The 27,499-nt window shown below is 44.6% G+C and overlaps 1 protein-coding gene across 1 annotated transcript in view; it reads left to right on the forward strand.

Annotated features, from left to right (window-relative positions):
* Positions 1 to 27,499, forward strand: part of CAMK1D (calcium/calmodulin dependent protein kinase ID) — a 352,953-nt gene that overhangs the window by 290,428 nt on the left and 35,026 nt on the right. Inside the window, exons 5-6 of the mRNA XM_054016595.1 lie at positions 3,490 to 3,616; positions 19,421 to 19,496. Of these exons, the coding sequence (XP_053872570.1) occupies positions 3,490 to 3,616; positions 19,421 to 19,496 (203 nt within the window). The remainder of the gene's footprint in view (positions 1 to 3,489; positions 3,617 to 19,420; positions 19,497 to 27,499) is intronic.

A 27,499-nucleotide genomic window follows, 5' to 3' on the forward strand; every position in this document is an offset into this window, starting at 1 on the left:
CTCGATTCTCTCAGCAATTTTGTTTCCTGAGAGGCTGATATTTGCAAAAGCTTCCCACTTATCTGGACACAGTACTTCTGAAGCTTATAGCATGAAGTTCCTCAAAAATTCTCCCTCAGAAAATGATTTGGATGAGACAGCTATTTCATGGGCAATCACATAGCTTGCCTTAAAAGCAGAATTACTTGCATGATAAGCATTAGTAAACATTAATGGCTGCATTTTTAACAACTGTGCTAATTTGGAGTATTTATCTTCACATAATTTTCTTGTTTATTTATCATACTTCTCATCCTGGTTTGCTTCATAGTGCCTTTGAATGTTGTATTATTTTACCACAGCTACCTGTTCAGGGCCGGCACTTCCACTAGGCGATCCTAGGCGGTCGCCTAGGGCGGCAGGATTTGGGGGGCAGCATTTTGCCGCCCTCGGTGGAAATTCGTCGGCAGGGGGTCCTTCCGCTCCGGGTCTTCAGCGGAAATTCAGCGGCGGGTCCTTCACTCGCTCCGGGACCCGCCGCCGAAGTGCCCCAAAGATGTGGAGCGGAAGGACCCCTGCCGCCGAAGACCTCAGACCCCCTGAATGCTCAGAGGAGGAGCGCTGCCACCTAGGGCAGCAAAAACCCTGGCGCCGCTCCTGTACCTATTGCTTACATATCAAGCACATGTGCTGTCCATTCATGTCCACAAAGAAATATGAAATTCTCCACGAATGTCCTGCCTGTCAAGAGAAATGATCTACTTTTCTCTTTATGGATAAAGACATGGCCATGTGTTACAAGCTGAATAAAGAAATGAAGGAAGGGAAGAGTAGAAGAAGGGTATCCCCTCACCCCTTTTTCTTTTCTTCTCTTTTTAAATTTTTTATTTAAAAGGGAGTCCACCAGCTGCAGGAGGCATTCAACCTTTGACTTATTTGAAGTTTCCTTTTCTTTGACTTGCTAGGTGAGATATCTAATCTCCAGCCAATGGGTAAGCGCTCTTCAGTGCCATTTCCGCTTGCCCGGACACACATCAGTTTCCACCAGGTTTATGCTTCCCCAGTGCTTCTTAAACGCAACTGAGCGGTTCTACGCCTGTGTGCGAGGTACTGCTGGCTTGCTACGCCAGAGTCTGGACTACAGGAGTGTGATTTACAGAGTGCACTAGTGTGTTGTGCTCTAATTCCCCCATGTGGAACTTGCTGGCTCACACTAAATGTTCCTTAGTGTGCATAGATCTAGTCCTGTTTGAAACAGGACTACACCAATGCACACTAGCAAGGTACACACAGGGAGCTAGAGTGGTGACACACTGATGCACTCTATGAATCACACCTTCATAGTGTGGTCTCCGGGGTCATATAGACAAAGCCCACAGAGTCATGGAAAGTCCGTGGTCCTGATGAAACTGTACCATGGAACGGATCCAGCCCAGGGGCTGTACCCTTAACATCCCTGTGTGATGTCAGAAGAAGATCCAAGGGTAAGGCACGGCAGAGATAGAGCTATGCAGGGCATTGAAGGCGAGGGACTCATGAGGTACCAAGAGAACATTTAGAAAAGCAGTACACGCAGCATAGCCAATTTTGTTTTGTTTTTCAGAAACCCTGTTTCCTTTCTGATCTCAGCCCCTTTAGAAGACACTGGGCAAGGTCATACGTTTGTTTCCACTTGTGTGTACACGCGCATGTGAGGACAAGGGGATAACATCATTGTCTGCTATGTTTCAGTCCTGCAAATTAAGGCCCAGCAACGTGGCTTGGTGCTGCTCTGATGGTCCACAGCAGCCAGAAAGCTGGCTTAATTACCCCATGACGATACTCCGTATGTAAGGGGAATATCTGGATGGTATAGAGATGGTGTAACGGCTCCTTCGCTGCTCCTCTTCCCAGTTCAAGGGAAATATTCAGGAAAGAGGGAACATGGCCGGAGTATCCTTATGCCCCAGTGATCCTGACTGCCCTGTGGGCTATTGGTCCATACAACTTAAAGCAACCTTGGGGCTGCTGTAAGTAGTTGCATCTCAAGGCCCTATGGCCCCCTTTGCAATAATCTCCTTCTTTGCCACGTCACCATGCCACACTGAGCACTGAAAAGCAGGTATGAAGGGTCAGGTCCTAAACATTTAATTCAGTCTCTTCTACTCTGGTATCCTTGGGTTCTTGGCTCGGTGTGAGTGTTGTTGAAATACTTTAAGAGTTCATAAGCATCTGAGTGAAACATAAAAATGTGTCTGACTTCCTGAGTTCTGCTATAAGATAAAGTGCCAAATTCAGCCCTAGCCCATTGCTATTGACTTCAGTGGAGTTGCCCCCTTATATACCAAGGCTGGGTTTGGCACAGTGAATGTAATGATGTTGAATTGCCCCATCTGTGTCATATATTATTTCCTGAAAATCCACATTTGGAGCGCATATTGGGTTTATAGAAGAAAATGTGTTAAATAGTGGTAGGTATTTGTACCTTGTTCCAATACTATGTCACAAAGCTGGTAATCTCGTGCTGTAAAAATGTAACAAGTTTAAGGCCTGGCCCTACAAGGTGTGGATTGTCCACTGCTTCCACAGCTTCACTGGGAGTTCACAGAGGACCCTAAGCACCTTGCAGGCTCAAACCCTTAGTAATGGAATCACCCTGGGAGGTAAAACCTCAAATTACACTTCCCAGAAGTGCACTGTATTTAGTAAGATCTGTATTGTTTGTTAATAACATAACGAATTATTAAAAGCAGATGTATTGGACATTTTGGATTAGCAACAATGTAGCACATTGGTGTCTGGGGCATGATTCTGATCTCAAACCAGATTAACATCAGCACAACTCCATGGAGCTCAGTGAAGAGACTCCTGATTTCTACTCGGCTCCTAGTTCATTATTCTCAGTAGTGCAATATTTTTTCTAGTTAACTGGAGCCAAATCAATGTTGGTGTAACTCTATTAACTTTAATGGCATTTACTCTTTTATCATAGTTTATTTCCTACAGGATATATATAAAAATTCTCTAACACTAATGGGATTTTTTTAAACTACAGTTTAACCCCCACTGCATCTATGTAAAATGTGTTGAATGTTCTACATAATACTTACCATTTATACTTGCATATAAGCGAACTCTTCTGTTTTATCACCATAGAGTGAAGAGACTGTCCTTGTTTGTATATAGGGCAATCCCCTTATGTCTCTGGTCAGGAGAAAGAAGGGGCCATGGTTCCTGCTTGGGGTGTCAAAGAAAAGGAATGGCTTCAGAGATGGTACATACAACATCTGAAGAGGAGGGCCTCTGGCTAGTTGCCTTAACAGTGGCACTGATTTGGTTCCCCATAGAATCCTTCTCAGTCACGAGAATAGGTTGGCTGGTACTGCCTTTGAAGAATGATTATTATGGGGAATTGGTTGAGGGTTCTGGGGAATCCCCCCTTCCCTTCGCTTCAAAAATTGAATATAATAAATGTAAAGTGTCACCTTGTTCTTTACTGGACTCATATATTTGTCTCAAACTTCTTCCTAGCCTGAGAATCTGCTGTACTACAGCCAGGATGAAGAATCCAAAATCATGATCAGTGACTTCGGATTGTCAAAGATGGAGGATAAAGGAGACGTCATGTCCACAGCGTGTGGAACCCCAGGATATGTTGGTAAGTGGTTGGAGCATAATTACCATCAGTTATTCCGAGGTATATTAAAGAAGCGTAAGTGAAAATGGTGGTAATATAAGAGAATGCTCTTTGTTCTCTGGTGACGGTGTACAGTAGGTGAAAGATTTTGAGGAGGTTAGCTAGAGTTTTCTGAAGTTAACGCTTCTCTTTCTTTGGTCCTTTTCATCTATTGTGTCCTGATCCTGCCATTTATTTATTTCTGTGGTCAACTTGGGTTGTGGGATTAAGCTCTATAATTGTATTCCTTCAAAGGGTGAGCTGTCTTGAACACAGTGCCTGCTGTTGAACTGGAAGCATTTGAATAATATCCTTCTTATCCATTTCTTCTTTCAATCACATATGAAACTGAGACACTTTAACATAGGTTTCAGAGTAGCAGCCGTGTTAGTCTGTATCCGCAAAAAGAACAGGAGTACTTGTGGCACCTTAGAGACTAACAAATTTATTAGAGCATAAGCTTTCAAGCTTTCAAGCTTATGCTCTAATAAATTTGTTAGTCTTTAAGGTGCCACAAGTACTCCTGTTCTTTTAACATAGGTATCATTTTGTTTTTAATGATAAAGGATCACATTTCACAAATTCCTTCCAAGAGAAGTATTAGTAAGTAAAATGGATGAGCTGCATTTATTTTGAAGTCTCAAATAAACCTCTTGTCCAGCCACACTGAGTTATAGACTCATGGAAATTTCATAGAGATGGAAAAACCCTATATGTAGTCCAGTCCTCAGATTGTTCCATTTTATATGCTCTGATGCTTTGTCCAGTCTAAGACGTTAATGTACCAAGATGCTGTGTTGCACTGCTGGTCAGATTACATTCCCCCCCCCCCCCCCACTCCCCGCTCCCTTTACCAGCATAGTTTAAAAAGAATAATTAAACAAATACTGGAAAATATCTTTGCAGGATACCTTTTTAAGAGACTTTATTTAAAAGGCAAACATTATATTTCAGAGGAGCATGCAAAATGGCAGTAGCTGTTCCAATACTGTGATACTATAACAGGTTACAGTGTAACATTCATCTTTAGTGTAATTCCGTTTAAATAATTACATTGAAATAATGGCACCTGTGCCAGGGATACCTTTGGCCTAGTGTTTCTACCTAGGAAGGATCTGAACTTTAAGGTTTTCAGTAGCCAGAAGTAGGTGTTCTCTGTATCTGTGCTGACATACAGTTTTGTGTGTGTGGTCAAATGAGACTGGATTTTCCTACCTGCCCCTGACCTCCTGGTTTCTTGACTGGCCTGACTCTTGGTATCTGACTCTCAGTTTCTGACCTTCTGGTTCTGAACTCTGGCTGGTGCAAGGATCCAACCCATCCAGCTTATGGTAAAACTAGGCCCAGCTGCCTACATCCCAGCCCCAACAGTTTGTACAGACCGTACAGTCATCCCCAAGGGCAGTGGCACTGGAGCATTTTTAATAGTGGGGATGCTGGAAGCCAGCCCCCCCCCCCCCTTACCCCTGTCCATTCTCCCCTCCTCCCCCTGAGCTGGGGCCGGGAGCAAGGCCGTGTTTCTCTGAGCAGCGGGGACCTGGACAGGGCTAAGGGAGCCGAGGCTGGGGGCAGGCACGGGGCTGGCAGCCAGGACCCTGGGTGCAGGGCTGACAGTGGAACCTCAGGCACGGGGAGGCAGCCGGAACCCCGGTGGGGAGCGGCAGCCGGAACCTGGGTGCGAGGCCGGCAACAGAACCTCAGGCGCGAGGTGGCAGCAGGAACCCTGGTGGGGAGCGGCAGCCGGGTCAGCAGCCAGAGCCCCGGACATGGGCCAGCAGCTGGGACCCTGGGAGCGGGGCCAGCAGCAGAGCCCCCATAAAACCTGGGGGTGCTGCAGCACCCCCCACACCCCTGGTTCCTGCACCTATGCCAAAGGGGGTGGGCCCAGTGCAAGAAGTATAGAACTAGCAACCCAACTGCTGCCTCCAGAGGCACTGGGCTGCCTGCCTCCAGGCAGAGAACCAAGCACTGCAGGCCCAAGTTCTGCAACTGACTCAGAGAGTGGGCGGCTGCGGGATCAAGTAAGCCAGCTTCACATGGAAATCACTTTGCTTCGGAAACAGACCACAGTGCCCTGCCTTGAACAGCGGTTCACAATGCCTCTACCAGAACAATTCAATAGGAGTCGCCAGCCGTTCTGGCGCTTCATGAACCAGTGCCATCTTCTGTTCCTGTTGTGTCCCCAGACCTATGCCTCTGTCGTAATCAGTCTGTTGAAGGGGGAGGCTCTGGACTGGGCCTCCCCCTTGCTGGAGAGTAACAGCCCAGTCCTGTCAAATTGGAACACCTTCCTCCAATCAATATCAGCAATCTTCGATGACCTGCATCGTGGCCGTTTGGCTGAGGCCACTCTAAAGAAACTCCACAGGGAAAGGGTACCATGGCTTCCTATGCGGCACACTTCTGCCATCTCATTGCAGACGTAGAGTTGTATGAGGCGGTGGAACGGTACCAATTCTGGTGGGGTCTGAGGGAGGAGATCAAAGATGAAGTGACCCATGTGGAGATGCCCACAAGTCTGGATGCCTTTATTAACCTCATCCTCTGCATAAATAACCAGTTATGGGAATGAAGAGAGGAAAAGGGAGGGTCTGTGCAGCCCCCACACTTCCCAATCCACTTACCATTACCTCAGTACCTGTTTCACCCACTGAACTGATGCAGGTGGATCTGGCTCGTTGTCCACCCGAATAAAAGGAACCATGCCAACGGCACCATATATGCTTCTGTTGTCGCGAACCTGGCCACACCATTTCTGTTTGTCCCATCTGAGCTCCAAGGAATCTGGGAAACGAGTCCGCTTAGGTTCAGTGAGGAGAACCAGCCTAGGCTCTGTGAGATAAGAATTTCCCTGCACCTCAGTCCTTACTGGAACACTCACCAAGCTCCATCCAGGGGCTTCCCACTTGCACGTGTTCATCCAGCTACACATCCTCGGAGAGCCCTAACGGATGTCCATCCAATGAGCCCTCATGAATTCAGGAGCAGCCAACAATTTCATAGATACAGGGGTATCCAGGGCTTTGCAGATTACTTTGCGCTCCAAGACCACTCTGGACCTAATAAAAAGTATTGAAGGCTCCCCTCTGTCTTCAGGTCTGATGATTAAGTCTGGACAGTCCCCCTGGAAGCTGTTATCCAGGGGCACTGAGAAATATTGCAATTTGGTGAAATTCAATCCCCCCATTTCCCTCTCATTCATGGCATCTCCTGGCTGACCCTCATGATCCCCCTCATTCACTGGCAAGAACAGGAGGTCAGTTTCCCTTCAGAATTGTGATGGCAGTATTGTCGGGAGCAAACTGAAGTTGCCCAGCCCCTGGAGGGCTGAGGTGGAGATGGTCACCCAGGCAGGGATGCCCACTGAAGCAGTGTAGGAATCCTCCCGCCCCCTTAAACATTGCAACCACACTGACATGTTTGAAATGAAGAATGTGGAAACTCTCTCTCTCTGGCCTAGGACTAGAATTGCAGCCAGGAGCAAAAATACCATTGGGTGGATTTACACCATGTCAGAACCCTAGCTGGCTGCAGTCATAGATTTTAAGGTCAGAAGGGACCATCATCTAGTCTGACCTCCTGCACTTTGCAGGCCACACAATCTCACCCACCTACTCCTGTAATCGTTGGGGTTCTGCATGATCACAGGACTCCACCTGCTCTGATACAATTGCAGAATTGGAGCTCAGTCTATAAAAATACTACACTCTTTAGTGATCACTCAGTTAAAGCGCTGATTTCCAACACAGCAAGATCGCTGTTCCCTTTCAATCTGCAAGTTGCAATAATGGTGAAAGAATGGCCCAGCTGTGTTTCTAACATTCTCCTGTGTGCGTTGTTTCTAATTGTTGAGAAACCCACATGGGAAGTTTAATGACTTTGGGCAATATGATTTTTGTTTAGTGACTGCCAAGCCACCTGAATTTACATAGATTTAGGAGGAAATAGAAACCACTCAGATCCCATAGTGATAAGCATGGTATAAAAACCTGACTATAACACAGCAGAGCCCATGAAACAGAGAGACAGGTTCATCCCTGGTGTAAATTCATGGATTCACATGATCTCTATATTGCACAAAATACACTTGATTTTATCTTGGTAACCTTGGAAAGAGAAACAGTTTTTCTTTTGTCTTGATCACTCTGCAGCAATCATGGCCTTATATCTCTTATTACTTTGTGAAACATAAGACAGCCTGCACTAGGTTACATTCTGGACTCTATTTAATCAAGCTGAATCAGAGACCTTGTTTTTGAAGCTCGATAGAGGAATTGAGTAAGAGCTAAAACAGTACATTCAATAATTCTTCATGTAGGCTGCTCAGCTCTCTTAATTAAAATGTTTCAGCAGGTTCTCCATGGGCCACTGGCCAAAAACAATAAGTCTGTAAGAAACATCAATTTTAAGATTCTGTTTGTTGAAGAGTGGCTGAACATGAGAGTCTGACTCCAATCTGGCAGAGAATAATCTCATGCTGCCTCTTCATGTTGCCATTTACACATTCTGGAAATAAAGTTCTTCTGATCACACGAGTAAAAGTTCTGCCACTTTAACTGATACTTAGGGAGTTCTGATCATTCACTGTCTGGATACTGACCTGCCACTCCTAGAAAGGTGACTCCATATTCATCATTATCTTGCTGATGACAGGACTCTAACCACAGTGTTAGGTCTCCCTGGTAGATTAAGGCAGCTCATCACTGAAGTGATGGCTTGATTGTCTGACCTCTGTTAGGAGGGTGGTGATACTGGATTCCTGATGGTAGAGGTCTTGTGTCTATGAGATCCATTCACAATCTTTCTTTCTGTATTGAACTATTTGCCTCACTATCTCTGTTCATTTTTTGTCAAGTTTTCACTATAATCATGCACATTGGCCCCTGAATCTTACTCATTAAATAACCTCTTATCCTGAAATACGATCAGATCACTCTGCTTTATGTGCACAAGTCTTTGCACTGCAGATTTCAAGTAAAGGCTTTGGCACATACAAAGTTACATGCTCACATCATTACTTCAGCTAAAACAAATGGCTCCCCAGGTTCTCTGAACTCTCAGATACCTGAATGACTTCCATATCCTCCATTACATTTGGATTAAAGTTGTATGGTTAAAGCTCAGAATGGAGAGTCCAGAGATTTGGATTCTATTCCTGACTTCCCCAGAGACTTCCTGTGTGTCTTTGGGAAAGTCACATAAACTGCTCTGTTGTTCCATCTGTAAAATGGGGATAAAACCTACCCAGCACGGTATGGGAGGGCATGAAGATTCATTCATTAATGTTGCAAATAATAGAAAGTGCTATAGTTATCAAAGTTGTTGATATTATTTATTAAAATTCACACGTACTCCTAGCTCCACAATTTTGTGTGGAGTCATTGGATGGTAACATAGTGTGTATCTATCTTTATAAGCTTATGGGAATCATTTTTTTTCTAACAGTTGTATTTTCATGTCTGCCTCTCTCATTTTGTTTTTGCTTCACAACAGCTATTACCCTTTTAAATGTTCATTTTCCCCCATTTTCTTTTCTTCTCTACAATTCAAAATCAGAATACGTTCATGCTATAGACCCCACTGCTTCAACACACTGGTTACGTTGATACTGACTCAGGTGGTGTGAGCCAACACAGCACAGTTGCAGTATTCCTAAAGACCAGACAACTTTGCATCTGCATCATATTTAGAGTTTTGTTCTGTTTTTTTTCCTCTTCTGTAGAAGCTAGCTCCTCTTCAATGTTGTCTCTTTTTCGTCATTGGTTGCCCAGACAACACTCTCCAAGCACAGTGAAATTGTGCTGTCAGTCACCGCAATTATGCCTGCCATGAGGCCACTGCTAGTGCTATACCTGATTGCACATCATCTGCATATTTTCTCTGCAATTTATCTACATCAAACAGCTTTTCTGGGTTGTAGTATCACCAGAATTTTCAGCAGTAGCCCAATGACCCTGCATAAATGTAACGTTCCTTCCTCCCTGAAACACAAAATGAATTATTATGCAAAGATTTACGGGTGATGCTGTGACCTAGTGGATAGAGTGTTGGACTGGGATTCAGATGACCTGGGTTCTGTTCCTGGTTGGCCTACTGGGTGACCTGCGACAAATTGCTTCAATTTCCCATGCCTCTGTTTTCCTGTCTGTAAAATGGGAATAATGGTTGTGACCTTCTTTGTAAAGTGCTTTGAGAGCCACTGATGAAAAGAGCTATACAAGAGACAGGGAGTATTGTTATTAGATAGCCAGCTTTAGATCTTTAAGTCCTGGTTCTGTAAGTCTATCTTACACCAGTGTATATCGGAAGCCACAATACTTAAGTCAGTGACAAAAGGTTAACAGTTTTAGGGGTCAATTCTGCTAACACCTGATGCACTGAGCTGTAAAACTGTTAGCCTTTTAGCACGCTGAAAATGAATAATTTATTCATACTCTTTGCTTCCCATCTTTCTGCCAGTTTCTGATCCATGACAGTACTGTTCTAATTCACTTCTATCACTGCACCCACTGCCATGGTGTCTGAGTACCATGGCTAGTAAAGATTTTAGTAGACTGAAGAGGTGAGGTCTTCCTTCACAGGAGCCATGCCAGTGTAGTCCCTATCGTATCATGTTAATCTAGCTGTTGAATGACTGTCTCTTTTTAGTTATTGTTTCTGCTAGTTCATCTGGTGCTGCAGTAAAGGCTCAGTGGCCTGTAACTCCCAAGATCATCCCTCGTGCCTTTTTTAAAGATAGGTACAACACACAGTGCTTCGATATTGTAGCTGATTTTAAGGAGAAATTGCCTACTTTTGTTAGTTCAGCCACTTCATTCTTAAACCCCTTGGGAACACGTGGGTGCATATCTCCGGGCAAAAGGCATAAGGGCCCAGGTCTGTGAGGTTATTAATATCCATTATTATTATTTAGCACTTATATTGTGGTAGCGCCCAGAAGCCAACCCAATAGGGATCCCATTGTGCGAGGCACTGTAGAAACACTGTGGCCTTGTCTTCGCTAGTGAAACAAAGGTGGGCTCTTAGCTCGAGGTAAAATCCTAGTGAAGACAAGGCAGTTTGTAGTTTTAACACAAGTTAGCAGATCGAGGGTCCCCCCCGAAGTCTTTAGCTGAACTTCAACTAGTAAATGATATTTCCTTCCCCAAACAGCTTCCAGTCTAAAAGGTGATAAATGCACTCAAGTCTATCCATGCTGGTGAGAGAAGGACTTTACAGGATCAAGCCCTCTAGTAGCTGGGACAAAAGTGGAGCTTCGTTTAGGGCTGGTCTATACTGGAAACTTACATCGGCATAGCTACATCTGTCAGGGTTGTGAGCCCCACCCTCCCCGAGAGATGAACCTAAGCCGACCTAACCCCAATATAGACAGCGCTAAGTCAACGAAATAATTCTTCCATTGACCTAGCTACTAACTCTTGGGGAGGTGGATTAATTACAGTGACAGGAGAACCCCTCCCAGCGCTGTAGTGAATGTCTACACTCAAGCACGACCCCGGTGCAATCTCTCCGCTGCAGCTGTGCTGCTGTAGTGTTTTCAGTGTAGACTCCGGGCATGTCTTCACTAGCAATGTTAAAGCACTGCTGCGACAGCACTTTAACTTGGCTGTGTAGTCGCAGCACCGGACCTGGGCAAGCGCTCTCCCAGGGCTGTAAAAAAGCCACCTCCACAAGGGGAGTAGCTACCAGCGCTGGGTAGTACTGTCTACACTGCCACGTTACAGTACTGAAACTTTCAGCGTTCAGGGGGGTGTTTTTTCACCCCCCCTGAGCAAGAAAATTGCCGTGCTGTAAAGTGCCAGTGTAGACAAGCCCATAGGCTCAGTTTTGTTTCAAAAGAGTGGTGGTGCGTGATACACTGAACTGCTATCTACCTGGTTCAGTCACTTGCTAAGTAACCAAAATGTGTAATTAGAGTTAAACTTCTTGATAAATATCACTGTTTTCTTTCTAAAAATAAATTATTACTTATCAAGTTAGAATGTATCGGAAATGGTCTGTCAGTGTCTAATGCCTAAAACCAGTAGTACATTAGCACATTAACTAGGCTTTTAAATCCCAGCGCTACAGATTAAATCAATATGAACAGTTCAGAGAAGGTCTTATTCTTTCAGGAGGGTTGTCAGAAATATTGGTTCTGCGGTAAAAAGGTGACTGTTAGGATAATTTAACCCGATTCAACTCAATTAGGGTGTTTTCCCAAGAGATAATTTTACATTTTTACTCATTTAAGGAGGCTTCTCACATTTCAGTCTGTTCATACGACAATTACATTATTCTGTCCCAGGCAAGCTACTGCCTTTTCGTCAGTGAGTGAATTTAGGGCTCAGTCCTGCAACACGCTGAGCAGTCTGTCCTCGATCCAACAAAATGCTCAAGCACATGCTTAATTTTCAACATGTAAATAGTCCTATTGACATTCCTCCCACCAGGCGAGGACAGTTGTAGAGGTCTTAAATGCTAGTTGCTAAGTGGTGTTTCAAGTGGGGTTAGCTAACATGATTTAAAAAACCACCTTTTTCTCCTAGTTTAGACAAGGAGTAAAATTTTCAAAAGTACTTAAGGGCATGTCTACACTACAATCTTAAGTCGAACTGTGTTAGGTTGATTTATGGCCACCTCAGTAATTACTGCAGGGGGAGATGTCCACACTGCCTTCCTTTTGTCGGTGGTGCATATCCTCACCAGGCGCACTTCCACTGACTGAAGAGGGGCAGTGTGGGGAGCCGAGAGCCAGGGCTCTTAGCTCCACACAGCTCCCCACCCGGAGCCCAGCTGCCCCCCGAGCTTCTCACCTCCCCATTCCCAGCTGGGAGCAGGAGGGCAGCCACCCAGGGCTTCTTGCCTCTGGCTGGGAGATCCAGACCCAGAGTCTGGTCAGCTGCCAAGCTCCCGGCAGGGAGAAGGGAGCCAAGAGCCGAAGGGGGCAGCTGGGTTCCCATCCGGGCTCTCAGTGGGGAGCGTGGAGCTGGGACCTTGGGTATCTGTTTTTTTCCCCCTTCATTTTGGGTCTTTGTCTTGCATTCCTGAAAGGCCATTTCACCACATTTCTGATTTGCCAGAAATCCAGCAGAGATCTCAGCTCATGTCAAAGCTGTAATTTTATTATAACCTTGGATAGGACACCAGGCCAAGGCACGAAAGTAATTAATAGATTTTCATGTTTGCTTTTGAGTTACTTGGTATCACTTTGAGCCAAATGGTGGAAAATAACAGTAAGTCTTTTGGAATATCCTTATTAGCAAGTAACAACACAAGGAGTTGTTTAGGCAGTAACATGAGTAATAAAGCAAAAATAAAGCATGAGTACAGCATTTGTCAGACCTTCCTCAGAGACTGTAGCCAATTGCAGGGCAATGTTCCGGCACCCCCATTGCATTAACGTTCAGAAAATAGGGATTGTTTGTATGTTATCATGGCTGAAGCTGTGTAAATTCCAGCTTGGCCACTTTAAGTTATCTTTGTAACAACAGATAAGAAAAAAACATCCCTTAAATATGTGTTCTACCTCTCCCTGTGTACCTCATATTTCCTCTCCCCGCTTGGAGTTCACACCTTTCCTGTACTGTAGACTGCAATCATTCTTTACAAATACTGTTCTGCTCAGTGAGCCACTCTAAGGGGCAACACCCAGCTCAAGCAAGTGGATGTTGGGGGGATCTATGGGCAGGTGGACGAAGGAGACATCCTCCTCACCAGATCTATGGCGCTGCTGCAGAGCTGCTCTGTGAATCCTGCTTTGCTGTCGTGGCTGAAGCAGTCTTGCATACCCCTACTATAAAGGAGGATTCATGCAGTGAGATGTTCTCCAGCCCTGACTCTCCCTAGGCCAACCAATACCCTGCCCTCCCCCACCCTCTGTGGCCTCTCTTGGAATCCAGCTGCCTCCTTTGTACTGCAGAACCATACCAGGTCTGTTTTATTGAGGCCCTTCATGGCTGCAAAGTTAAGGGCTGTATTTACCCTAAATACACCCAGCGCATCTGCCTGCCAATACAGTTTCATTGCCTACAGTGGACTTTCTAGTGTTTGTGGCTTTATAAGTCCCAAGCAGTGGGGTTTATGCCAATTCCCTTTGTTAGGGAGACTTATTCCACAGCCTAATACGTCTCACTGTCAAGCAATATTTCCTGATACACCTCTATCCCGATATAACGCGACCCAATATAACACACATCTGGATATAACGCGGTAAAGCAGCGCTCTGGGGGGGCGGGGCTGCGCACTGCGGTGGATCAAAGCAAGTTCGATAGAACGCAGTTTTAACTATAACGTGGTAAGATTTTTTGGCTCCCAAGGACAGCGTTATATCGAGGTAGAGGTGTAGTTAATGCAGGCTTTCCCTTTAAATCTCATCCCATAGATCTTTGTTGTACCACTTCCCGTGTATCACGATAAATATTTCCTCTCCACACTTGAAGTTCACACCTTTCCTATATTTGTAGGCTATCATAGAATCTGCAGGACCGGAAGGGACCTCAAGAGGTCATCTAGTCCAGTCCCCTGCACTCATGGCAGGACTAAGTATTATCTAGACCATCCCAGACAGGTGTTTGTCTAACCTGCTCTTAAACATCTCCAATGATGGAGATTCTACAGCCTCCCTAGGCAATTTATTCCAGTGCTTAACCACCCTGACTGTTAGGAAGTTTTCCCTAATGTCCAACCTAAACCTCCCTTGCTGCAATTTAAGCCCATTGCTTCTTGTCTTATCCTCACAGGTTAAGGAGAACAATTTCCCCCTCCTCCTTGTAACAACCTTTTATGTACTTGAAAACTGTTATCATGTCCCCTCTCACTCTTCTCTTCTCCAGACAACAAACCCAGTTTTTTTCAGTCTTCCCTCATAGGTCATGTTTTCTTGACCTTTAATAATTTTTGTTGCTCTTCTCTGGACTCTCTCCAATTTGTCCACATCCTTCCTGAAATGTGGTGCCCAGAACTGGACACAATACTCCAATGCAGAGTAGAGCGGAAGAATTACTTCTCGTGTCTTGCTTACAACACTCCTGCTAATACATCCCAGAACGATGTTTGCCTTTTTTGCAATAGTGTTACACTGTTCACTCATATTTAGCTTGTGATCCATGATGATTAAGGCTAAGATTTTGTCTCAGATATTTTTAGTAAAAGTCACAGACACGTCACGGGCAATAATGAAAAATTCACAGAGGCCCGTGACCTGTCCCTGACTTTTACTAAAAATATCCATGATAAAATGAGAAGCCTGGCAGCTGCGGTTGGGCTGGGAGCTCCAGGGTCTCCCTCCACTGTAGGCTCCAAACTCTGGGGGTTCCCCCGCCGCCAGGGAGGCCGGGAGCTCCAGGGATCCCTGTTGCCACCCACAGCAGCAGGGAACTGCGGGGATCCCTGCTGCCACCCGTGGTGGCGGGGAGTGTTGGGGGTCCCCCCTGCCACCTGTGGCGGCAGGAGGCTCTAGCCAGATTGGGCCCCCAGTGCAGAGAGGAGCCTAAAAGGAGAAGTACGGTACTTGGCCAGCTTCTGAGAGGTGTGAGTGGTGCAAACTGAGGAAAGGACTATGGCCCCAGTCCTGCAAAGGGAACTATGTAGATGGAACATGGAGTTCCACTGAAGTTCAGGATCCACCCATGCAGAGTCAATGGCAGGATCGGAGCCTGCAATAACTGTTAATGTCTGCATCTTTTTCGGGATGGTGGTTTCTAAAGCAGAAGGGCAGGGACTCTAAAAGAGTTTTCTGAACGCTAAAGTAGCATGGCTATAGGTTTTTGTTTCAAAGGGCAATAACCCAACAATTAAGGTAGGGGCATGTGAAGAAAACAAGGCAAGAACAATGGCCCGATCTGCTTTTGACACTTATCAACAGGACTTCCGCACATGCATCTGAGGATAGGATTTGTTATAATAGCAGTGGTGGACACATATTTTATCTATGGCTCTTATATGGCCTTCATTATCCTTCACACCTGCGGGCCACTTCCGGCCCATCAGACATTTTTATCCAGCCCTCGAGCTCCCGCCGGGGAGCGGGGTCGGGGACTTACCCCGCTCTGCCCGCCCAGCGCTCCCCAGCCCCCGACTCACAATTCCAGCATCTTCCAGCACACACAAAGTCATACTGCGCAGGCACAAATTCACCGCACTGTTTCCAAGATCAGAACCTCACCCCTATCTGGCAGCCCCTCCCTACACAGGAGCATGCCCAGTCCCTTCCCGGTCTCCTACGGCTCCACCCTTGTCCCAGCTAGGGTGCCTCCGCCCATGGTGGTGCCTGGTACGGCCACCTTGGTGCCTCTGCCGGCATGGCCCCTAGAAGTCCCCGGTACCGCCCCTGTAGAGACACACACACACCCCGGCACCACACCCCAGGAGTTTCCCCTACCCCCACCTCGGTAACATCCCTTATAGAGTCACCCCTCCTATGCTACACCCCATAGAGTCCCCCTCCCCCACCAGGCATTCCAGGCCCACCATACAATTTCCATAGCCAGTTGCAGCCCTCCGGCCAGAAAGTTTGCTCACCCCTGTTCTACACTGTCTGTAATGTATTTATCCTCGCAATATCCCCATGAGTAGAGAACTGAAGAACAGAGACACTACGTGACTAGTCCAAGTCACACAGGAAGGCCATGGCAGGGCAAAGAATTAAACCCAAGTCTTCCAAGACCCAGACTAGTGCCCCAACCAGTGGGCCAACCTTCCTCCCCAGGCCAGGCCAGGCCAGGTCAGACCAAACCTCATAATGATCAATATGCTGGGGGAGAAACACTGGGGAATGGAATTCTAAAGAAAACTGATGTGATAAGTGATCTGAAGAACCAATTCAGAGAGAGCTGTGAGAACCAGTTGCTTGTGTTGCTCCGATGGGCGAAAGCAAGAACTGTGATTAATATAGAGGCTGTTGGTGCTATGCAGTAATACAAGACAGATGGCTGTGGAGAAACGGAGACAGAAAATGGAGGTAGGGAGAGTGAAATTAACAAGTGGGGAAGAATTCACTCCTCTCTTTCTGTAGGTCTAATTCATTAAAACATATGTGATGAGTTACGCCGTGGCAAAAAGCCCCACTCACTTCTGCCAAGGACTCTGGGGAGCTGCTATTTTCTAAAGGTTTACACACTGATGCGAATTAGGGGTTTTCAACTTAAATTTCCAGGAAGCCAAGGGCTATGTGCTGGCACCAGGAAGCAGCAGGCTGGACTGCAGCTTCCAACACCACACCCCACTCTGGATTCCCCAGGAGTCATTGAGGACACTAGGCTGCCCCAGCAGCGGTGGGAAGAGCTTAAAGTTCCAGCTCCTAGAGCATTCCTCACTCTTCCAGAAGCAGAATTCGGAGCAGGGGGCCATGTAATGTATATACTACACACCAGCCACAAGGAGATGCAATCGGAACCCCCAACCTACCTTTAGGACTGTTTTTATTTACACCTGCTGTCTAACGAACTGTCTGTTCTCCTCTCATCCCTCTGTCTCCCATATTCAATTTGCTACCAGATCACACATTCCCCTGCCAGTTTCTCGTCTTCTCTTCCCCTTTCCTCGCCTACCCTTTCTGTCATCCTCCTCCGTTCTTCTTTTCCTTTAGCTCCTCCTCCACTACTCATACTTACCCCTTCTACACTTCTCCCTCCACCAAGCAAAAAAACCCCAAGCAAAAAGTCAGCCTTAATCATAATCCGATTTATCCTATAAAATAAAACATCTATTTAAAGAAAATGCCACCAAGATGTGGGCCTAGCCACCAAAGCGAACTCATGATCCTTGCCTGCCTCGTCCCCTTCCCTGCTCTCTTGGTGCAGGGCTTCATTTCTCCAGTAATATTTTAAGCTCTTTGGGGCAGAGACTTATTATCTGTATTCATAGATTCACAACTCTTAAGGCCAGAAGTGGCATCTAATTTGACCTCTTCTCATAACACAGGCCAAACAACCTCACCCAATAATTTCTGCACTTCTGTTTCAGTGATAATATATCTTTTAGAAAGATATCCAGTCTTGATGTAAAGAATGCAAGTGATAGAGAATTCACCCATGCCCCTAGGTATTGCAGTGAGAGCAAGGAGGCGGTATCTTATATAGGGTGCAGTATGAGAGAAGGCTTGAAACCAAGTTCCTTGTCCTCCTTAAATCCCTCCTTGTACACTCTCCTCCAAGCAACTCCTCATCATGAATAACTTCCACTCCCTCCTCCTCCAGAAATTTTCTCCTGGGTTCCTTTGCCTTGTTTTATTTAGACTGTTCGTTCTCTGCAGCAGGAAATCTTTATGTGGGCACTCTGTAAATGTACTGCATTGTGTACTGCAAGTGGCCAGACTGTGATTTGCTTGCCCACATTAAGTGGCCCCTTTCTTTTGGAGTAGCCCCCATTGTCTTCAGTGGGATTACCTGCAGAGTAAAGTACTACTCAACATGAATAGTTGTGGCCGAACCTGGCCTTAAACTTCTCAGTACTCATGAGAAAACCCTGTGCTTTTAAACCCAACACCGCAGGTCAACTTTATAAATATAATGAGCAATGATTTTTGCATTACTATGGGCATTTTGCTTTGAAAATTCAAAAGCTTCTTTACATGAAAAAGATTAAGGTCATGGGGTTTAAAATTCAGTGTTAAGCATTTGCAAATGAAAGCTACCAGCATAGACATAATTCTCCAGACTTTCATGTGGTAAATGTGCCTTTTTAAGTTTCAGTGATTTAAAAAAAAAAAAAACCCACAAGCATTTGAATAAATGTTCAACCTCCATCTTCCACAGGAACTCGAGATTTAGTAGCTAACAGTTTTAAATGCAAATAAGGCTCAGTTCTTTTGTGTGTGCTCTAATTCCTAGCTCTTTTAGTTTCTCTCAGTTATTGTGGTCTCTTTGCTCCTTGAGACAGAAGGGCAAGTGGCTCCCCCTGACTCTGACAACTGTGATGCTTCATTAGTCAGGCTGTAGGAGGTATGGTGACAGTTGTCTAGCTCTCATTCCTCTCCTGGAGATTTAGCATATCAGCTCGGTGACACATGGCCCTCGATTTGAGTTGTTTCCTGAAATCTTCCATTTGATAGCACAATGCCGCAGAGCTGGCAACTTAATAAATGTACATTTGAGCAATTGTGCAACACTGTCTTGTTTTTACTTCACATTACCAAAAGTTCTTTTGACGGGAAGCTGATGATCCTGTGCCCTGACTGTCTTTTTTTATATTTTTTTATGTGTTTGTTTTTGTTTTCAGTCCTCTAATCGCCATCGGAAGATGATGAGCTAACTCTGCATTCGGATTCACAGTTTTCTTTCAATAAATACGCTTTAAAACTTTCTGGTTTGGCCTGCTAATATGAGACCTGAGTTTGGGAGGTAGGGAACAAGTCGAGATAGTCTCAGCTCCCAAAATAAATAGTGAGCATTACACAGAATTGGGCCTGGGGATGTTGTGAAGGCTATAACAGGGTTAAAAAAAGAACTAGATATGTTAATGGAGGATAGGTCCATCGATGGCTATTAGCAAAGATAGTCAGGGATGCAACCCCATGCTCTGAATGTCTCTAGCTTCTGTTTGCCAGAAGCAGGGAGTGGATGACAGGGGATGGATCACTTGATGATCTCCTGTTCTGTTCATTCGCTCTGAAGCACCTGGCATTGGCCACTGTTGGAAGACAGAATACTGGGCTAGATGGACCTTTGGTCTGACCCAGTACAGATGTTCTTATGTTGGCCAAGGGATTCTAGGTACCATGAATGACAGTGGAGTCCTACATGTTGGCAACATGCACAGTTTTTGGTCTTATTACATTTAGCTGTATGACTTTTTTTTTTTTTCCAGCTCCTGAAGTGCTGGCCCAGAAACCCTACAGCAAAGCGGTGGATTGTTGGTCTATTGGGGTAATTGCATACATTTTGTAAGTATCTGTTAATTTTATAACTATCGGATCTGTCACACGTACTCGCCTGTGTATATTCTTCCTCTGATCAAGGGAATCTCATCCCAATTGTCTGAGCCCACAGCAGTTGGAATCCTGGACAAGCCCCATCTGATGTGAAAGCTGCCATGTTGGCCCCCACACTAGGGATTGAACCACAGGCCTCCAGAGCTAAAAGTGAGAGCAGTTACAGCTTGAGCTGAAGACTCTTTAGGTGACACTGTAACTGACTCACATACTCTGCTGATCAGGCACGGGGGGACCTGTAACACACTCACCAGGGAGTTCCAGTAGCACATTTTCAAAGACGATTTGTGATGTGGCCAGAAAGTGAAAGGATATGGGCGTCAAGATGGAAAGAGTCTGGGAACCCCTGGGCACAGGGACATGGTGATGCAGTGGTACATTCCTGCTGTCTAGGTAGCTGGGCCTATAACAGTGCTGGGGATCAATGGGCAGCAGCTGAAACCTGCTGTGTGTGTATGAATGTGTGAGGTCAACCTCTAGTGGTTGGCCTACAGGGAAGAGAAGGCACCTGCTGCTTGTGATGTCTATGGGAGATTCCCTTCAGCTCAAGTGAGGAATGCCGAGTTATAAATGTCAGCATTCTGGGCCCAGCTCCCTGTGTGTGTATGTGGGTTAGATAGGAATTGTGTATGTTGTCTGCAGCATTAGATTCTTTACATCAATTGGCATTTGTACCATGTGTGGTTCCTTGAAACATGTTTAGGCTGCTGCAATAGGCTGGCTCAGATAGGCCAGCCAGGGCACAGCTAACCTGACAAACTTGTTCTCTTTGTACACTGAAGCAGGGAACAGCCCCGTTGCTACTAAGTATAACAGAAGCCAAGTTAGACCTGTTGATGCTTATATTTCCAGTGATGATATTTTTTCATTTTATACAAATGTCACAGTCAAACAAGTCTGCAGCAAAAGCGACTGAAGTGCCACAGCATCAAATTGTTCCTACTTTGTTCCTTTTCCCTTTGTGCAAACACTGGATGGCTTGTCAACAGGAATAACTTTTGCATAATGCAGCACAGCTACACACCATTTAATTGCTGCATTATCCCTTGCTGCACAGTGCATATTGTTTGTCTGTCAACTGCATTTTCTTTTAGCCCTGAGTATAAATTTTATGACTTGTTTTCCCCAGTGCCACCCAAATGGTTGTTTACTTCTTCTTTTTTTAAGTATATCGCACGGTTTTTCTTTAACAACACCACGATCCTGAATACTGTCAGATTTCTGACTCGTTCGCTGTTCTGCTTGAGTGTCTGCAATGTTCTCCTCTGAAAACATCACCGACTGCTGGATTTTCCTCAGCGCAAGTTTTAACAACAGAAGGAGGCAAAAGAATTTTGCAGAGAGAATCAAAGCTACTGGCACTGCTAAATCCTTAGAGCCAAATCCTGCCTTGTGCAGTCTCAGGAGCACTGAAGGAGCAGAGCTATTCTGGGGCAGGATGGACATATATTAAATAGGGCTGTCAAGCCATTAAAAAAATTAATCACAATTAATCCACTATTAAAAAATAATAGAACACCATTTATTTAAATATTTTGGATGTTTTCTACATTTTCTAATATATTGATTTCAATTACAACACAGAATACAAAGTGTACAGTGCTCACTTTATATTTATTTTTGATTACAAATATTTGCGCTGTAAAAAACAAAAGAAATAGTATTTTTAAGTTCACCACATACAAGTATTGTAGTGCAATCTCTTTATCATGGAAGTTGAATTTACAAATGTAGAATTATGTACAAAAAAAAACCTGCTGTCGGTTATTCAAAAATAAAACAATGTAAAATTTTAGAGCCTGCAAGTCCGCTCAGTCCTACTTCTTGTTCAACCAATCACTCACACGAACAAGTTTGTTTACATTTGCAGGAGATAATGCTGCCTACTTCTTGTTTACAATGTCACCTGAAAGTGAGAACAGGCTTTCACATGGCACTGTTGTAGCCAGGGTTGCAAGATATTTACGTGCAAGATCTGCTAAAGATTCATATGTCCCTTTATGCTTCAACCACCATTCCAGAGGACATACGTCCATGCTGACGATTAGGGCCCTACCAAATTCACGGTCCATTTTGATCAATTTCATGGTCATAGGCTTTTAAAAATAGTAAATTTCATTATTTCAGCTATTTAAATTTGAAATCTCATGGTGTTGTAATTATAGGGGTCCTGTCACAAAAGGAGCTGTGTGGAGATTGAAAGATTATTATGGGGAGGGGGAGGGTTGTGGTACTGCTATCCTCACTTCTGCGCTGCTGCTGGCAGCGGTGCTGCCTCCAGAGCTGGGGGGCTGGAGAGTGGTGGCTGCTGGTTGGGAGCATGGTATGGTATTGCCAACCTTATTTCTGCGCTGCTGCCTGCAGAGCTGGGCCCTCAGTCAGCAGCTGCCACTCTCCAACCACCCAGCTCTGAAGGCAGCAGCACAGAAGGAGGGGTGGCATGGTATGGTATTGCCACCCTTATTTCTGTGCTGCTGCTGGCGGGGCGTTGCCTTCAGAGCTGGACATCCGGCCAACAGTCGCCACTCTCCAGCCGCCAAGCTCTGAAGGCAGTGCAGAAGTATGGGTGGCAATACCGCGACCCCCCCTAAAATAACCTTGTGACCACCCTGCAATTCCCTGTTGGGCAGGACCCCCAATTTGAGAAACACTGGTCTCCCCCATGAAATCTGTATAATATAGGGTAAAAGCACCTAAAAGACCAGATTTCATAGGGGGAGACCAGATTTCACGGTCCATGAGGCATTTTTCATAGCCGTGAATTTGATAGGGCCCTACTGATGATGGGTTCTGCTCGATAACGATCCAAAGTAGTGCGGACCGACACATGTTCACTTTCTCTCATCTGAGTCAGATGCCACCAGCAGAAGGTTGATTTTATTTTTTGGTGGTTCGTGTTCTGTAGCTTCTGCATTGGAGTGTTGATCTTCTAAGACTTCTAAAAGCATGCTCCACACCTCATCCCTCTGAGATTTTGGAAGGCACTTCAGATTCTTAAACCTTGGGTCCAGTACTGTAGCTATCTTTAGAAATCTCACATTGGTACCTTCTTTGTGTTTTGTCAAATCTGCAGTGAAAGTATTCTTAAAATGAAAAACATGTGTTGGGTCATCATCCGAGACAGCTATAACATGAAATGTATGGCAGAATGCAGGTAAAACAGCAGGAGACATACCATTCTCCCCAAAGAGTTCAGTCAAAAATTTAATTAACACATTGTTTTTTAAAGAGAGTCATCAGCATGGAATATGTCCTCTGGAGTGGTGGCCGAAGCATGAAGGGGCATATGAATGTTTAGCATATCTGGCACATAATTACCTTGCAATGCCAGCTACAAAAGTGCCTTGCGAATACCTGTTCTCACTTTCTGGCGACATTGTAAATGAGAAGCAAGCACATTATTTCCCATAACTGTAAACAAACTTGTTTGTCTTAGCGATTGGCTGAACAAGAAGTAGGACTGAGTGGACTTGTAGGTGCTAAAGTTTTACATTGTTTTGTTTTTGAGTGCAGTTATGTCACACAAAAAATCTACATTTGTAAGTTGCATTTTCACAATAAAGAGATTTCACTACAGTACTTGTCTGAGGTGAATTGAAAAATACTATTTATTTTGTTGACATTATTATTTTTATTACAAATATTTGCACTGTAAAATGACAAAGTGAGCACTATACACTTTGTATTCAGTGTTGTAATGGAAATCAAGATATTTGAAAATAAATTTCAGTTGGTATTCTATTGCTTAACAGTGAGATTAAAATTGCGATTAATCGCGCTAAATTTTTTAAATTGTGATTAATTTTTTTGAGTTAATTGTGTGAGTTAACTGCCATTAATCAACAGCCCTAATATTATACAATTCAGAGATCCCTGGGGACTCTAATACTCCTTTAAAAAGGAGTGGTGTTCACTGCCCTCAAGACCTGCCATCTAACAGCTGCAAATATGGGGCTGCAGGGCCCAAGGCACGTTGCTGAGTGAAGCACTCCTCCTCATGTGTTTTCCTGAAGCTTTGAATCTTAGGTTAGCAATAGAGGGACAGGCTAGCAAGGTTTTTCTGTCCATTTCTAAGTCAAGTCCTCAGTCCTGCCTATGCTAAGCATGGTACTTCAGCCTGGCTCAGGGGCTAGATGGTAGAGAACAGCAGGCCTGAGGCTTGACCACTACTAGCTTCTCTTTCCCGGTTACAGTTCAGTGTAAAGGTTTTACCATAGAAATACTCGTGTTGCTACGGCTACACACAAGCAGGCCTGACTAGTGCTGCCTGGTTATGCAGAGATAAAATTAGTCCATGTTCTATCCATGTCCTCGGCTCCATTCAGCCATGGCACATGCAACCAAATGCTTTTTGCTGCTGTTTCACTAGTTGCTTTTACACTCCCTAATATCCCTGTTTTATAATTAGCAGTCTGAAGGCAGGAGCTGAGCTCATGAAAATGATCAACAGTGTACTCCCCCAGCACTAGGTTAAGAAATACGTCCTCCCAGCGATCGGTGTGTAACTATCAGATGGAAGGTTTCAGGCCTGCCCTTGAGACGTGGCTCAAGCAATGTTACCAATTTACACTGTTTTCACACCAGTGAAACTGTTTTTTGCTGGCATCAATGCAACAGTATCTCCTATTTGTTTTCAAAATCAATTTGGGCTTGTGTTTTTCAAAAAAGATACACATACTGCTCTGAAGTCTTAAAATTATACCTACCCTATCGGGAATTTCCTGCCCAGCAGGGTGAAATCCATTGAATAACAATGAGGTCCTATAAGAAGAGGTGGAATTTTAAGGCTTCTGGATTAGATATCTAATAGAAATCTAATTTTACTATATACATTAAAAAGTTTAATAATAACAATGATTTGCCACACCATTACTCCGACATCCCATCTCCAGTAATACCCAATACCTCATGCTTTGAAAGGAAGTGGAAGCCCCTGTGATGGACTTAGCCAATGGTACATGTTTGGTGAAAAAGAGAAGGGATTTCCTCCCAGTCTTCATAGTAAATAGCCCTGCAGGCTTTTTCATACCACATTGATGAGAACAGTATTAGTGCCTAGACTGGATGAAGAGAGAGTGACCAGTTTAGGATTTTCAGGTAAGATGATAATTGGCCTGAGATGAGTGACTGCATTTGACTTTATACTTGCATTATTTGCTAACACTTCCAAAATAACTCTCTCAACTAGGCAGAGAACTCTACTATTTCTAGACTGGCTAAAAAGTTCCAGTGGGTGAAGGTGAAGCCAATACCTGCTTAACAAACCAGGCTGTTAGTTCCAATCATTGTGTGTGTTGAGGGGGGTCAGATTCAAAATAATTTCTGTGCAGAAAAGAAAACATTTACCAGAGCTTACTTCCGCTTAGCACGTCACTGTTGTTGAATTTAAAAAGATGGCAGTTTAGGGGAACCCAGTTCAGAAGCAGGACATAAATGTTTTTAAAATATTGTTACTGTTAGTGCTTTAACTACATCCAAACAGAAACACACACTCTCCTAGGATAGTCTTGAGCTTATGACATTGAGAAAACAAGCTATTTCTTATGCATTACTATTTCTGATGATATTTGGCTGTATAATAGATCATAAGCACACAGAAAAATGTAACCCTGATACGTGAAGATGCCTTAGGAAATACTTCCCTTCTTTCAGTGCCAGCCACTAATGCTTTTTTAAAAATCACATCCAGATTTCAGCATCTGCAGCAATGGAGTTTTATTTTATCAAAAACTCATTTTATATAAAAAGTCATTACTCACAAGAACTAATTTTAGCAGCTTGAAACTTCCTGTTATTCCAGTTGTAACATTTTCCAGTTTGAAATAGCTTCATTGTTGGGCTCCGTTTCCCACTGGCGACAAGGCAGTTTTGGTATGTGTTCAGTTTACTAGAAAAAAGAGTGAGAGACTTTATCAAATTCCTATCCCATGGGTTTGGACCCACATGGACAAGCTCATGAATGCCAAGTGGCTAAAATTCTGGTCCCTCGGATTCCTGTACATGGCGAAGATTAAGTTAATGGAAGCAAAAAATAGAAAATTGCATTATAAAGTTGAAAAGAGTCATGGGCTGCAGCACATTCTGCTTGAGCCTCTGATTATTTATATTTAACAAATCATAGATAGAGTAGCATCGTTACTGTTTTACTATTATTATTTGTTAAGCAACAGGGATCTATAGAAGGCAGTCCCCTTCCCAAAGACCGTGCCATCTCTGTTGTTGGGTTGGTTTTTACTTCGATGTAGATGTGCATGAAATGATACTAATAACTTACATTATATAACACTTTATCTTGAAATTTTCCCAAAGTACAGTACAAAATGTAACAGCCTGATGTACAGGAAATAATTCCCACTACCACTGAGACAGAGCCCCCCACAGGGAGAATTGTGGCAAGTTTAGCAGTACCAAGCGTCGCTGCCCAATAGCTTAGAAGAGGAAATGAGCAACAACATCCATTCGACACTGCAGGGGGAATTAATGAAAGCAGAATGTGGTTACCCATGTCGGGACTGGCCAGGATGCCAGAGTTAAACCCTATGAAAATACAATCCCAAATCAGTCCTTCAGTAGCTTCATTATCCTTGTTAATGTGCTCAGTGTTCTCCATATTGTCGTGCCCTGGAGAGCCGTACAGTTCAATCAGAGGTGGTAGTGTCAGCCAGAACGAGTGTCTCTGCTCAAAATGAGAAAAAATACATATATTCCAACAATAAGTAACACTTGGACAACTTCCCATACAGGGCATTGCTTCAAAGTCAGACCTGTCTGCCCCAGGCCTTACCTCTACCCATTACAGAGTGTAAAAGGGAACATTCACCCCCACTGCTGCCTTGGGGACAGGCATGAGTGCAGCAGGTGGTTACCCCTTTTCAGTTATAGTCCTGTCCTTCAGCTTCTCCAAGGGCTTCAGGGATTTCACCTTATTATGGGCACTTTGCGGGTCTGGGCCTTTGAACAGTTAGGGTCTTCCCCAGCTGGACTCTACTGAGGTAAAGGCTTCTGTTGATGCCCTGTCTTTTGGGAGTGGCTAGGGAAGGCTGGGTCCACCCTCTCCCCTGGGCTCCAATCCAGGGCCCAATGGTGGGCAGCTATGTGCTGCACGTTAGGATGCTATGCAGCTGCCCCCTGGACCGCTTCCTACCCAAATTGCCCTTCTGCTCATGGAGTAAATTACAGAATCACAAATAAAGTCTCGGACCTTCCCAAGTCTCTCCTTTGTAGGTCCGATCAGGTCTCTTTTCCCAAGTCTCAGGCCACAAGAGCTCCTGGGAAGTACTTCCCCAGAACTCAGAGCAGAGTTCTGCTCCCTTCCACTGCCTACTCTCCTCCGAGCTGCTCTGCTTCCCCTTTTAAGCCCCGTCTCCAGCTTGTACAGACTTTGCAGATATGGCTGGGCAGGGCCACCTGGGCCCATTGCTGCTCCTTAACCCCTTATTCTCTAGTGTGGGGTTTGTGCACCCCTCACACAGAGATTTCAACATGTGCTATTATATCAATAAAAAGTGTGCATGATTTACCCTGGTACGTCCTCCATTGATTGCAAGCTATACACTGGCAATATGCATGTGATGTGTAGAGCCTCTCCTGTAAGTGGAATCACAACCATTATGCAGTGGGAACTTGTGTAGCTTGTTTTGTTTTGTTTTGCTTTGCTTTGGTAAGGAAATAGGTACATTAAGCAGGCCCCTACAGCACTTTCCGTAGAACATCAGAAAACATGGTTCTCTTTTGCAAGACCGGCCGTTTTTCTCTTATTAGCATCCCATTTTATTATTTGGTTACAGGGTGGGAGTACATTTGGGGAAGGGTGGGAATGGTAGGCACAGAGAAAACATAAGAAACAGCCAGTTGCTATTTCTGACGTGGCAAGACCCTTAAATAGTCCTTAAAGTACTCAAGAAAATGATGACAGCTAACAGTGGATTGAAACTCCCCCAGGGCGAACTAGGATT

Source organism: Malaclemys terrapin, chromosome 1 (genome assembly GCF_027887155.1).
Source record: "Malaclemys terrapin pileata isolate rMalTer1 chromosome 1, rMalTer1.hap1, whole genome shotgun sequence".
Taxonomy (NCBI): domain Eukaryota; kingdom Metazoa; phylum Chordata; order Testudines; family Emydidae; genus Malaclemys; species Malaclemys terrapin.